Genomic DNA, 14449 nt, shown 5'->3' with positions numbered 1-14449 from the left:
AGAGAGAGAGAGAGAGAGAGAGAGAGAGAGAGAGAGAGAGAGAGAGAGGAAACAGCAAGTTCTCTGGGCTTCCTTTCCACTCTTTTGAGAGCAACATCTTCTCCTTTTGCCCAACTCCCCGAATACCAACTTAAACCCCAGAGGTGGGAGCTAGCCTCTTGGCCCACCATCTTTAATTTTCTTCTGCCTTCTGTTTTCCAGAAATTTAAAGAATATGTGAATGGCAGTAACCTTATCACCAAGCTCCAGGCTAAGCATGATTTATTGAAGCAGACCCTTGGAGAAGGTGAGTTATGTGCTCCAGGTCCAGGGAGAAGTCCTGTGTTACCTGCTTTTAAAGCCCCACAGGGTGGATGGAGTTCCCTGGTCTTGGCTCTTTTTGGGTGACCAGCCAAATGTTCCTCCCTGAGGCAGATGCTCAGCTGAAGCCTGGTTTTGTTGAGAATGGAGAGATTTCTCTAGGAGTAGCTGACCAAGGATTGTCATTTCCCTCCTCCCTTCATTCCCTGGGTTATGTCTAGCCATCCCTCTGACTCTAGGGCTAAGGTAGCACGGAGGGAGCCCACACTGAAGGTGGAAGATGGGGGAGAAGGCAGGGCTCTCCTGGGAGTAGAAGTTCTTAGGGGGTGAGGGTGAGAAAAGGGGGTAAATGGTGGAGAGGAAGGAATAAACATTGGAACTGGGAGGGAAGAGGGGCAATTGGTCTACATTTAGTGGCTAAGTTAATATTGGACAGCTTTTCCCAAGATATACTTTCCCTAACCTATAAGTCCACTTTCCCCCTCTACATCCAGCCTTCCAGCCTTCTATTCACTTACTATTCTCATCATGAAATACTCAACTATAGTATGTATCGATTAGTCAATTAATCAACAACTCAGCTGAGTTCTTACTGCTTATTCCTAGATATAGACATTGTGACACATCGGCATAGTGACATATGAAGGTTTATTAGGGAAGATAAAAAGAAATATAAGACAGCCTTTTCCCCTCCTTTAGAGAACGTACATAAGTCTAGGCTACATAATATGACAAACGCATGAAAAGTGAAATAATAATATGATTCAAATTGGAACAGTAACTAGGACTGGACCTAAAGGTTGTTGTCCTACAGTGCTAAGTTTAGAGAGTGGGCACTGATGGTAGTATGTAGACCCTTGGCAACCAGTACCGGCAGAGATTAGTACTCAATTGTCAAGTTACCAGATGGGACTGGTGAACTACTCTTCTATCCCAAACTATTTTCTAACCCCTCACTCCCATCCCTCCAACTGTATGATGCTACAGCCTGCCAGAGGTGTCATGGAACTCCAACCATGGTCACAACTGAATTTATGATTTATGTTGCTTGCCTTAAGGACAAACATTCCTATATCTGTATTTAATGTAGATAACAGGAAAAGAATAAGGAAGTACTAGATAATATGCCATGGGAGACAATAAATGCTCTGGGAATTCAGAGGAGGAAGAGCTCATTTAATGTGGGATAGTGGAAAGTGGATTGACCTCAAAGTCAGAGGACCTTGATTTGAATACCATTTATGACCTGTGTGGTCCTGAGCTGGTTTTCAGCGTCTGGTCAAAATTGGCCAAGGGAGATGAGGGAAATGGAAATGGAAATGTCACAGAATATCCAAGATCAAAGAAACATTTTATAACATGATGGGGAAGATGATGGCTGCTAGATGGATGAAAGATGACGAACCTATGCCACCACATCTCAAAATCCTTGCCCATGCAGTTGCTCTAATTCCATGGAGGAAATGTTTCTGACAGAGAAAGTCTCATATTTGTTCATTTATTGACTCATTTATCCATTCATTTTGAGATAATATTTGTAAAATTTTTAGCACAATGTCTGGCATATAATAGGTGCTTAATAAAGTCTTATTTCCTTCCTTTCTTCCTCCATTGGTTATTTTTTTAAAACCTTACCTTCCATCTTGGAATCAATACTGTGTATCAGTTCTAAGGCAGAAGAGCAGTAAGGGCTAGGCAATGGGGGTTAGGTGACTTGCCCAGGGTCATCCAGCTAGGAATTATCTGAGGCCAGATTTCAACCCAGGACCTCCTGTCTCTGGACCTGGCTCTCAATCCACTGAGCCACCTAGCTGTCCCCTGTTGGTTATTTTTTAAAGCACCTACTGTGTGCAAGGCACTATATAAGGATGCAAAGAGGACCTCAAAGAGGGCTTATCGTCTAATCAGAGACCAAAAAAATGTAGCAGAATATGAAGTACAATAGGCCAAATGTACAAAATGTACACAGTTCTGGCTGGGCTGATGAGGAGACTGTGACATTTTAGTCACAGTTACATTTAGTGTAACCATAGACCCTTTTAGGGCTTCTGTTTCCTCATTTGGAAAAGGAAGGAGTTGTTCTAGGTCTCCAGGGTCCCTTCCTGCTCTGAAACATAGGCTTAGGGAAGGCTTTTTGGAGGAAAGGATATTTGTTCTGGGCTTTGAGTAGTGAATGGGATTTTTTTGGGAAGTTCCAAGGGAAATGGAAGGTCATACTAGGGGAAGGGAATGTGCTGAGTAAAGGTAGGAAACCCCAACGCTTCTCCATCACCATCTTCTGGAAGATAGAGAGATGTCTAGTGATCTCTCTTTGTCTTTTGAACCGTACCTTTAAAACCAGGCACTGGCCAGACAGAGGCTTTCAGAACCGCAAAAGGAGAGCCAAGGACGCTTACTGGTAGCAGATTTCACATTGTTTTCCTAAGTGAACTATCTCCTCTTTGGAAGATGGAATGCTTTATAGGTTCCTGGATGACTCTTACTTGGAAGACAGAGTATTTCTTTCCTGCTCTACCATTAGCCGTAGCAAATGCAATCTTTTATTAAATCTTTGCATGGATGCTCTTAATGCAATAAAAAATTAATTAGTTTTAGTTGGCTCAGATCCTGACACATCTAGTCTTCCAAGTTTATTTAGCCTTCAGCCCCACCTTACTCCAAGATGTGATTTAACAGTCTTTTCTTGGAGCTTTGAACTGAATAACCACTGACGATCCCAGAAAACATGGTTTTAGAAGTGGTGAGGGAAGAACTCGGGGTGGGGGCGACAATCTTGGAGTTCTGGAGTTTTAGGAAATGACCGTGGCATTTCTGTGGGCACGGGGCAGTGGCCATCCCAAGGAAATGCATGAAGGACTCTGCCTGTAAGCCCCAAGCTGAGCACCACCCGGAACAACAAGAGCCAGGCTCTCTTTGAACCAATATTTCCACATTTTGATTTTGTCCCTTTTGGGTCTTTAGTCAGAGGTGAATACAACTTAGAATGTGACTGCAAACCTGGAAGTAAAAATGGTCTTTGAGAACCACGTGGGTGCTAGAAAGTGCCTAGAGATTACTATGGAAGAGAGAGAGAACCCCCTCATGTCTTTACAACTTGGTTTGACAGTAGGCGGCAGACGAGCAGCAAGAAACAAGGAGAGAAGTGATGGGTGATGACAGTGAAGAGGAAAATGACGTAAACACAGAGCAAAAGACTCTAAATGCCTAGAAGTTGAGAAGTGGGGGGGGGGGGGCCATAATAGCCTGACTTACTTTTTTGTTTTGTTTTTACTAAATCTTTACCTTCTTTCTTAGTATCAACTCTAAGAAAGATGAGCGGCAAGGTCTAGGCAATGGGAGTTAAGTGACTTGTCCAGGATCACACAGCAAAGAAGTATCTGAGATTAGATTTGAACCTAGGTCCTCCCAACTGCAGGTCTGGCTCTCTATCCACTGTGCTACCTAGCTGCCCCTTGACTTACTTTAAAAAAAAAAAAAACTTTACCCTCCATCTTATTTTTTTATTTGAAAAATTTTAATTAATTAATTATTTTGGAATATTTTCCCATAGTTACATGATTCATGTTCTTTCCCTCCCCTCCTCTCACCCCTCTCCCATAGCCAACGAGCAATTCCACTGGGTTTTACACGGTTCATTGATCAAGACCTATTTCCATATTATTAATATTTGCACTAGGGTGATCATTTAGAGTCTCCATTCCTTAATTATATCCCCATCGACCCATGTGATCAAGCAGTTATTTTTCTTCTGTGTTTCTGTTCCCACAGCTCTTTCTCTGGATGTGGATAGTGTTCTGTCTCATAAGTCCCTCAGAATTGTTCTTACCTCCATCTTAGACTCAATACTGTGTATTGGTTCCAAGACAGAAGAGCAGAAAAGGCTGGGCAATGGGATTAAGTGACTTGCTCAGGGTCACACAGCTAGGAAATGTCTAAGGCCATATTTGAACCCAGGACCTCCCATCTCTAGGCTTGACTCTCTATCCACTGGGCCACCCAGCTGCCTCTCTGCCTCACTCTTAATACCAGGATGTCCTTAGGCACCTTGAAGCCCAGTAAAATAATTAATGTTTATAATATTGTTATCACATATATTATTAATAATACATAATATATAAACAATATATTATTGTATAATATAATTATGTTGCACTCAGCATATACTTTGTTTATGAAGAGAATAGGAAAGTACATGGTATCTTCTAGAAAGGCATCCATCCAAAATTAAGATAAAACAGATTTTGGTGCTTGAGTGAATTGGCTTCAGTCATCTGGAATGCTTGATGATATTGGATAAATGAAGCATGATTGTGTTTAATTAGTACTGACCAAACTTCTGAGTACTTCCTGCTGAGTTGTCCACGCAGACAACATCTATGTGGGGAGGATCTTGGACCAAGAGAAAAATGTGTATATTTCTTGGCAAACAAGGCCCTCACCCATTGGAATGAGCTAAAGGCAACTCCAGGATCTTGCAGATTGTATCCTGATTTTTCCAGCACTGGGCAGTTAACTGGTTGAACCATGGTAGCTACCCAAAGCTTTGGCACCCTTACTCCTTCCTCACAGTGGTGGCAGAGGATAAGGTAAACCTCGAATCCATAGCCTTCCGTGTTAGAGGAAGAAACTCCATCTTGGCTCTCAGATCACCAAAACTCTAGTATGGTGAGGCACGATATAATAGGATTTGACTCAGTGTTATAAATTGGAACCCTTGTTGGGATAGAGCATCAGGTCTGAAGTCAGGAAGACTCATCATCTTCCTGAGTTCAAATCTGGCTTCAGACACTTATTAGTGGTGTGATCCTGAACAAATAATTAAATCTCCATTTGCCTCAGTTTCCTCATCTGTAAAATTATCTGAAGAAGAAAATGGCAAAACACTGGTATCTTTGCCAGGAAAGTTCCAAAAATAGGTCAGGAAGAGTCAGACACAGCTAAAAACAAATGAACAGCAATATCAGGACCATATGCTTGTCGCTGCCTCTTAGACTGTGACTTTCTTCGAGGCTCAGGTCAGATTCCACCTCCTAGGAGAAGCCTCTCTGGGTGCCCATAGCGAGTATTGGTTTACTCCTGGCTTCCTTCGAGGCTCTTCTCGTCTCCCCTTGTTCCTGCAGGAGGCTGTTCCTCTACTCCCACTGTTCATGCTTCCTGCTGCGATTACTCTCCATTTACAGATTCTATCTTTTATCTACAAAATTCTTAGTCTGTTGTTTTCCCCATTCAAATGTGATCTTGAAAACAAGCAATGCATTCTGGCCTTTCTTGCCCTCACCAGATCTTAGCACAGTGCTGGACGCATAGTAAATACTGAATAAATACTTAGGGGGGCAGCTAGGTGGCACAATGGATCGAGTGTTGGGCTTGGAGTCAGAAAGACTCATCTTCCTGAGTTCAAATCTGGCCTCAGATACTTACTGCCTGTGTGACCCTGGTCAAGTCACTTAACCGTGCTTGCCTCAGTTTCCTCATCCATAAAATGAGATGGAGAAGGAAATGGTCAACCACTCCAGTATTTTTGCCATGAAAACCCCAAATGGAGTCACAAAGAGTTAGACACTTACTAGCTGCATAATCCTGGGCAAGTCACTTAACTCTGCTTATCTCAGTTTCCTCATCTGTAAAATGAGCTGGAGAATAAAATGGCAAACCATTCCAGTATCTTTACTAAAAACAAGCAAGCAAACAAACAAACAAACAACAACAACAACAACAACACAAATGGGGTCACAAAGAGTTGGACATGACTGAAAACAACTAAATGACAACAACAAAATAAATGCTTGTTAACTGATTACTTCCTCATTCCTGAAATGACTCTGTATATGCTTATCCTTGGCAAAGCTGTATTCCCTAGGAGAGTGTAAACTTCCCGAGGGCAGGGGCTACTATATTTTTGCCTCAGAATCCCCAGCCCCTAGAATAGTGCCTGACATCATAAGGGGGGTTCAGTAGGTATTTCTTAAATTGAATTACTCCATTCTTCCTCTAGCTTCTCTGGTCCTCTCTTAGGCAATTGTTTCCACTCATACAAATTGGTCAGGGCTGGAGATGGGAGTGCTTTTGGTCATCTTAAACCTCATTCTTTATCTTCCTTGTTTTTATGTTATTTCTCTCTTCTACTAACCCCTCATGCTCTATTTTAGCCATCTACTTTTGATAGAGAAAGCAAAGAACTTATTTCCTATGCTATGATTTTTTTTTCATTTCTATACCTGACATCTTGGATTGTGCACAGGACTTGTGACTTCCCTCCCCAAGACATCCCCTTCCCTATTTTGGGACATTATTGCCAAAGAGATTCCTTTAGTCATGATTTTTCAGCTACCACTAAGATCTCTTACCTTTTACCCTCCAACCCAATTTCTTCCTCATTTCCCTTGGCTGTTACTCTTTCTATGAGTTCTCTAAAGTGCCAGACCCCCTGACATCTCCTGTCTCTCTTCTCTTCTCCAAAATCTGCCATTCCTGTTTACTTCAGGATCCTAGTTAGCTATTTAGGATTTGTGAGGGGGTGTGGGTGGAGAGATTCTTAGTGATATTTCCCAAGGTCTTCACTCTCATCTGGGGAAGCAGCGGTTTGATTCCAGATCCCCCGTCTATGACCCTAGGCAAGTCATTCCAACTTCTATGGTTCTCATCTGCAAAGTGAGGAAGATTGATCCCTGCTCCTTTCTAATTCCCCTGAGTAAGATGAGATAATGGACACAGCAGAAGTATTCTGAATTCTTAGGAAAAGATGCTGTCTAGAAGCCAGGAAATTGGAAAAACCTCTGACTCATCTCCTTTTTTCTCTGGTCAGGACTCCAGTTAATTCAAATCCTCTGTTGATTATCTCTAATTTATGTGGTACATATCGTGTTTATATAAAGTTGTTTGCATGTTTTCTCCTCCATTTGACTTAAACTCTTCGAACTCTGGGATTGTCTTTTGCCTGTCTGTAATTTATACACTAGCTAGCCTTACCACTCTTCTGCTTTGGAATAAAAAACACAGTAATATCAGGGCTTAGCACAATAGATAGCACATAGTGGGTGCTTAGTAAATGTTCGTTGACTGACCCTCCTTTGGTCAGTGGTCAATCCAGTGCTGTGACACTCAACCTGGTCGCCTTTTCTGATTCTGCCAGGCACCCTCAGTGGGCTCCTGGAAGTATGCAGAGATTCCAGTTGTTTAAAATGCTGCAGGAAGAATGAATGAAAAAGTATTTCTTAAGGGCTTACTAGGTACCAGAGGATATAAATACAAAGCAAAGACAGCCTCTACCCTCAAGGAACCTACTGCCTTTTTTAAATACTTACTTTCTATCTTAGAATCAATACTGTGTATTGGTTCCAAGGCAGAAGAGTGGTAAGGGCTAGGCAATGGGGGTTAGGTGACTTCCCCAGGGTCACACAGTTAGGGAGGCTATTATCTGAAGCTCAGGCCCTCTTGTCTCAAGCCTAGTTTTCAATCCACTGAGCCCCTTAGCTGCCTCTGAGCTTACATTTTAATGATGGAGACTATACACTTGGGGGAGTAGTGGTTCAGGTAGAGGGATGATGAGTAAAGCCATAGGGAGGGTAGATGGGCACTTCCCATCCAGGAACAATGACATATAATTTGATTGTTTCATAGTTGTAGAACTGGAGGGGAAAGAAAAAGTAAAAAGCAGTGGCCAGATGGTTGGCTTCTTGAGCAAGGAGGTGAAGGTGGCCAGAAAGGAGGGAGTGACATAAAATAAAACTTCAGTTTTCCAGATATAGTGCTCTTGAGGCATTCACCAATCCAGAGGAGCTAGGGGATTAGGATGGGCTAGAGTTGGGAGTAGAGGAGAAGTTCCGGCTGGCAATGGTCTCTGAAGTAACCATCCAAAAGAAACTATGGAGAATTTGGCTGATGGGAAGGGAGTCCTTTAGAAAGCCATTTAGGAGGTTCTTGCAAATATCATAGCAGGATTGGATATTTATTTGTCATAGAAACCAGCACCTTCCTTCAAGGCTCCAGGAAGGAAGAAATCCTACTGGGGTTTTGGCAAATGGTAGGGTAAGAAAAGATGCTGTTTTGTTTTCATTAAAGTCCTAATCCTTAGCCTGGCATTCAGGAGCCTCCACAGACAGGCTTCAGGTTACCTTTTCCAGCCTTCTCACATTATTTCTCCTCCTACACCCTAAGCTTCCATTAAGTTGGACTGTTTACCATTCACCAGGCACATTCTTCACCTCTTCCTCCTCCATGCTTTGGGCCATCAGTCAACAAATATTTATTAAACATCTTCTATATGTTATACACTGTGCTGGGCCCTGGGGATACAAGTACAAAGAATGAGAGAATCCAGTCTCACTAGAAGCTTACATTCTAATGGGGAAGACAATAAATATCTGTAAAATATATAATGCATAGGTACAAAGCCAATAGAAATAAGTTAGTCAGCAAGCATTTATTAAGAACTTAGCATAGTGCCTAGCACTTAATAAGCACTATATAAATGTTAGCTAGTATTATTAATATTATTGTTATCTGCCACATGCCCAGACACTGTGCTAAGTGTCAGAGATACAAAAAAAGGGCAAACCCCAGTTTTTCTTATTTATCCTAAAAGTTCATTTTAGAAACCAGAGCCTAAAATTCTTTCATTTGCACTGGGGTTGGTGAATTCTTGTTGGGTCTTTAGTCAAGGACTGAGAACTGCTTCTTCCTACTCTAGATTGTTAGACCCCCCCCCCAATTAATATCTCTTCCATTGTGGGGACTTCAGTACTATTAGAACAAATGAATCAGTGTCCCATTTCATTCCAGAGCCCCCAAAAATCTTTGCAAAAGCTATAATAAACTGCAGCTAATTCTACAATCTAAAACATATTAATGTGATTGATCCACAGGGATCCTTAAGTATAAATTAGAGGCCCCTGATTTTATTTGAGTTTGGTAGCACTGTTCTAAGATACTAACCTAACCACGGACAAAATCTTTTCTTGCTTCTTCATACCCAGATGCCTTTGCCTAACTCATCCTGCTTCAACTCACTTTCCTTTCCTGAGTGCCCTGGAAAGGTACATCCTCAGGATCTCCCTGGGTGGGATCTGAGCTAGACTGGAGTTTGAAACACTTTGTTGTGAGACCATTGGTTATTTTGTTGGGAAAGCTGGGATGAGCTTTAATAGAGCTAGATACTATTAGGAGGCTATCTATGAAGTAAGAGAATGAGCTCTGCTGATTGTCCCTCCCCACCAATAATTCCAAGAACAATAGGCATCCCTGGGCTTCAGTAAGTTAGGGTCAATATCCTCAGTCTTTTATTTGGGGGAATCTAGCATCGTAGTGGCATCCAGGAGGCTAGAGCTTAAGGGACTGATTGGTCTACTAAAAAGATCAGAGCAAAGCAGAGGCTCTGGGTCTTTCTTTTTCCAAATACAACTCTTGGACTGTCATTCTGAGAGTTCTTTCATTTTAAATTGCCATTACTTTGCTCTGATACTTGGAGGCAGGTACTGCCAAGGGATGTCCACCACTTCCCTCTCTAATTCCAAGAGCTCACTTGGATGGAGGAATGAATTCAGAGTTAAAGGACCTGGATGTGAATTCCAGCTTTTCTACTTATTATCTATATGACCTTGGGCAAGACACTTAACCCCCTTATGCCTCAGTTTCCATATCTCTACAACAAGGAGATCGGACCAGATGGCCTCTAAAGTCTCTAAGATCTCATGATCTTTGACCTCATAAATATGAGAATTCTTAAATGGTGCAGATTATAATCATCTACCCCTCCTCATTCTATGTGATTCTAGTCTCTCCCTTGCCAAAGATCTTCATATAGAGGACCTACCCAATGCCCGCGGGGTCTTGGCTATAGCTCATTGACCATGTAGTGGATTCCACCTCAGCCCTTGGTTGTCCATCCATCATGTCCCAGTATAACCTGAATCAAAATGCTAGAAGGAAGGTTCTAATCCATCAGTCAACATATATTTACTAAGCACTTACTATGTGCCCCACAATGTGATTTGCCTTATCCAGAAACCCATTAGGGATGGTCTTGAACTATTAGTCTCATATATCTCTTATTGGTAATGGAAGCAGTCTGGCCATGGGGGGATCCTCTTGACTCTAAGATTCTCAGAGCTTTTAGAGGCCTGTCTGTGGGCAGGTATTTCAGTAATGGATAACGGAGCAACACGCTGATCCCTTGAAACAAGCTGCAAATACTTTCAGGTGCATTCTTTTTTTATTTGGCATAATCAGTTAACTTCTGCTGTAAAGATGTGGATGGGGGAAGGGGGTTATCCTGTTTTTTTTAGAAGATCAATGTGCTATCTCTGGATGAGAAAAACACCTGAAAATTTACACATAGTTCTCTTCCCAGGTGAAAGAGCAGAATGTGGCACCACAAGGTAAGAGCCTCAAGGCTTTGTTTTTTAATCTAGTTGTTGAGGGGGGAGGGACGATTATTTCTTTCTTGTCCTCATTAGGTTCTAAGATAGGTCATGGCCCCTGGCTTCAGTGCATGGTTCTTATTGGATGGGGATATATCTTTAGGAAGGGTCCCCAAGAGAGGGGTACCAGAATGTGAAATATGATGGGGAGGAGATTAAACATATCGTGATGTTCCTGATGCCTCCTTACTTAACTTGCACTGATATGAGAAGATCCATAAGATCTGACAGACCTTTGGTTTTTTGCTGCGTTATCATTTCTAGCCAACTGGTTCCTAAATACCTGATAGCATGGTAGACCAGAGATGCAGATGCTGAGATATAGGTCAAATTTGAAGGAGATGGGTTCTCTTTGGGCAGCCTATTGTCACATTGTATGAGATAATGATTTATATATACTACTGAAGTCCTGACTCCCATCTACACCTCTGGAGATCAAGTCAGAGATTCTAGGAGAGCTTCAGGTGGTTGTATTCAATTCCAGGCTTATTGAACTATTGCTGGCCAATCATGATACAACAATGATTAATGTCAAGACACTAAGTATGCCCATGCCCAGGATGTGTACTTAGTATTTACTATCGATTATCAAGACTTAAGAATTTGTACCCTAGTCCCCACAAGCTTCCGTGTCCATTCATTATCCCTAACTGACATATTCAAGTGTATTCTCTCAAGAGGAACAGCTTACACTAACTGAGCAAATGAACCATCTCAGGGAATGCCTCTCCCTTTTTTTTTTCTTTTTGGTTCTTTGGGGGAAAAAAGCCAAATACTGATCTTTTAACTCCCCAATCTTCATAAAGCTCTCTACATGACCCTCTCCCAAGGGCCCACCTGCCCTATGATTTGCTGACCAATCATGGACCAGTATTGACAAGTGGTCATCCTTTGAATGGCCATTGGCCCTGGCCTCTTAGGTTTTCTGTTGACTTCTCTTTGACAGAAAGGACTTTTTATTATATGTGTTTATAGGCCAGAGTAGAATCCACAGGAGCTCAAACCAATAAAAGAGATAGTACTTTTGAAGTGGGGCAAAACAGTGAACAAAGAACAGAAACAGTTGGGGTGCCTGGGAATGCAAGGGTGTCATGCAGCTAAGATCATTGCCAGCCTTCAATAGTGGGCCACCATACGATGCCTCCAAATTAAACAGCTGCTTAAAAGCTGTCAGATATTTAGGGGACAAAAAAAGCATTTTGAAAATCCAGAAAACATGGCAAATATCACTGCTAAAAACATAGAGATTGATTTTCTCCAAATCCCACCAACCTCTGTACTCTTCAGAATTTCTCCAGGTATTCCTTAAGTGGTAGTTATACCCATGCCTAGAAGGCACGGGGACTGTTTGCCTTCATGGCTTGTTCTGGTGTGCAGGAGAAGCAAAGGTTTTGACTACCAAGCTTCCCTTCTGCCCCTATTTACTGCCCTCCATCTGCCCAGCAAAGACATGAGGATGTCAACAGCAGGCTGGCTCTAGAAGCTTTACCAAGTGGTTTTATGTTCTATGAATTCAGAGTCTCTATGGTCAGTGTTGTCCCACAGAGAGAGAAGAAAGTCATATGAACAACTTGATGGCTATTGATCTACAAGGGGATCTGGAACATGGAGAAAGGTGGACTGAACAATTTTCCCTTTGCTGGGGGATGTTGGCAGGGAAACCAGGAATCTTCCTTAGGATTAACCCAGGCAGCTCCTACCTCTGGTCCCTGGAGCTTGGAAACATTAGAATTACTGATGATAGCTGAAGGCTGTGGGCCTCTCAGTACATGTGGGTCAGTGGGTATGCAGAGCAGCTTTCTAAGAACATTTTAAAGCTCCTTAATAGCTTCTTGACAATCTCATTTTGAGTGAAGAGCAAGCTCCCTCTCCCAGCAGCACTAATGACCGTATTTCCCAGCAAAGGTTGCAAACAGCGAAGAAGATGAAAGCTTCTCCTGCCTCTCATTTCCCGGAGCTCACAAAGTTCAGGAGAGAGTACCAGCTATCAAACCTGTAGACAGGTTTTGAGGGGGTTGCCTTATAATCTTCAAAGTTGTTTCTTTTGTTACTTTTTTAAGTGGAGGCCCAGGAACCTTCATCCTCTTCTGACTTAGTTTGCTGGCGAGCCAGGTTAACCATTTTAACCCATGAGTAGAAACGAGTTAATTTACAAAGATGTCAGAGCAGCAATAGTTGGTCATCCATTCAACCATCCATATATGTTTGTACTTCTGTTATATGGTCTGCATTGTGATAAAGACTGAGGCTACAAAAAGAAGCAAAAGATAATCCTTGCCCTCAAGGAGCTCACCATCTAATAGTAGATGCGTACTTGCTAAAATGAAAAAAGAAAAAAGCATAAACAAATTTCTATTTGAGTTTTCAAAAAAGTTAATTTTAAATCACTTTTAGAAACCTTGAATTAAAAACTCATGCAAAAGAAATCCTAACTTCAGTGAGTTGACAGTAACTTAAAGTGTTGTGCAATGAATGAATTAAATATTACTTTTTAGCTCCAAATCCAGGCTTAACTTGGTTTTAATTTCACTATTTAAAATTTTTCTCTTTTTTAAAAAATAAATCATCTCCCTGAAGCTAAACAATTACTGTATCTCAAAGCAGGGACTTGGCTTTTGATCTTTAGATTCTAAGGCAAAAGTTCATTCTTTTACCAATATAGATGGGACCCTTTGGAGACAAGTCATTTTATCTACTGCATAAGGTTTGGAGAGAAAAATAGAGAATGGGAAATAAGACTGGAAAAAGTGGTTCTTGATCTCATTGGTTTTCAACTGCATATATGTTTTAGAAATTTACTTTTTTTTTAACACCCAGAATCAAACTTTTCTCTAAAACTCAGACCTCCCTCCACAATGCTGAGCATACTTATGCTATGCTAGCAATAGCAAACAAACTTGAATAAGTATTTGTTGTTGATAAGAATCGACATATCTCCTCTGCTAATTTGCAGGTAGACTAGTCTTTACAGGAGTGTATAGAATATACAAACAGGATTGTCCCCAAAGTCTTGGTTTTGCCTGTCTATCTTTAAGGCTGGCCAGAGACAGGCAACACACAAACTTCTTCCCCTATCCTAGAGTCAGATTATATTCTCCAAACTAAAATTTGGCAACTATTATCCACTGATTTTCTTGGATAATTTTTCTTTAAAATCATGTGAGAATTCTTGCCCAATCAGAGCTATTCTTGGAGACTATCTCTAACACACTCACCTCCATGAATCATTGTTTCTCTCCAGTGGTATTGGATCATCATTTCCATTTTGAAAGGAGACAGAGGACAGGGATTATTCCTCATTGGAAAAGACCCGGATATTGGGAAAGGTTGAAGATGAAAGGAGAAGGTGATGGTAGATGAGATAGATATATAGAATCATGGAAATAATAAACATGAACTTGGGCAGACTTCAAGAGAAAGTGAAGGATAGAAGGGCCTGGTATGCTCCATGAAATCACAGAGTTATCATGACTGAAGAACTGAACAATAACTAGCAAGGCCTTTCTATAGGTTTTTTCTCTGTAAATGAAAACAACCATCTTCTTGTCCCCTGGATGAACTACAGGTCACATCTTAAATTTTCTCTTTGCGTTTTGATCCAACTTGAAATTGAAAGGGGACATTACTACCTGGTTTCTCTTTTTTCCTCTCTGTCTTTGTGGTGTTCTCTCTCTCTCTCTCTCTCTCTCTCTCTCTCTCTCTCTCTCTCTCTCTCTCTCTGTCTCTCTCTC

At 41.5% G+C, this 14449-nt stretch overlaps 1 protein-coding gene across 2 annotated transcripts in view; it reads left to right on the top strand.

The window, feature by feature from the left end:
* SRGAP3 (SLIT-ROBO Rho GTPase activating protein 3) overlaps positions 1-14449 on the top strand; it is a 288364-nt gene that overhangs the window by 215896 nt on the left and 58019 nt on the right. For both annotated transcript variants that reach the window (XM_044663395.1, XM_044663310.1), the window contains exons 10-11: positions 202-286; positions 10649-10676. In XM_044663395.1, the coding sequence (XP_044519330.1) occupies positions 202-286; positions 10649-10676 (113 nt within the window). The remainder of the gene's footprint in view (positions 1-201; positions 287-10648; positions 10677-14449) is intronic.

Source organism: Gracilinanus agilis, chromosome 1, assembly GCF_016433145.1.
Source record: "Gracilinanus agilis isolate LMUSP501 chromosome 1, AgileGrace, whole genome shotgun sequence".
Taxonomy (NCBI): domain Eukaryota; kingdom Metazoa; phylum Chordata; class Mammalia; order Didelphimorphia; family Didelphidae; genus Gracilinanus; species Gracilinanus agilis.
This window is presented reverse-complemented; position numbering and strand designations above follow the sequence as displayed.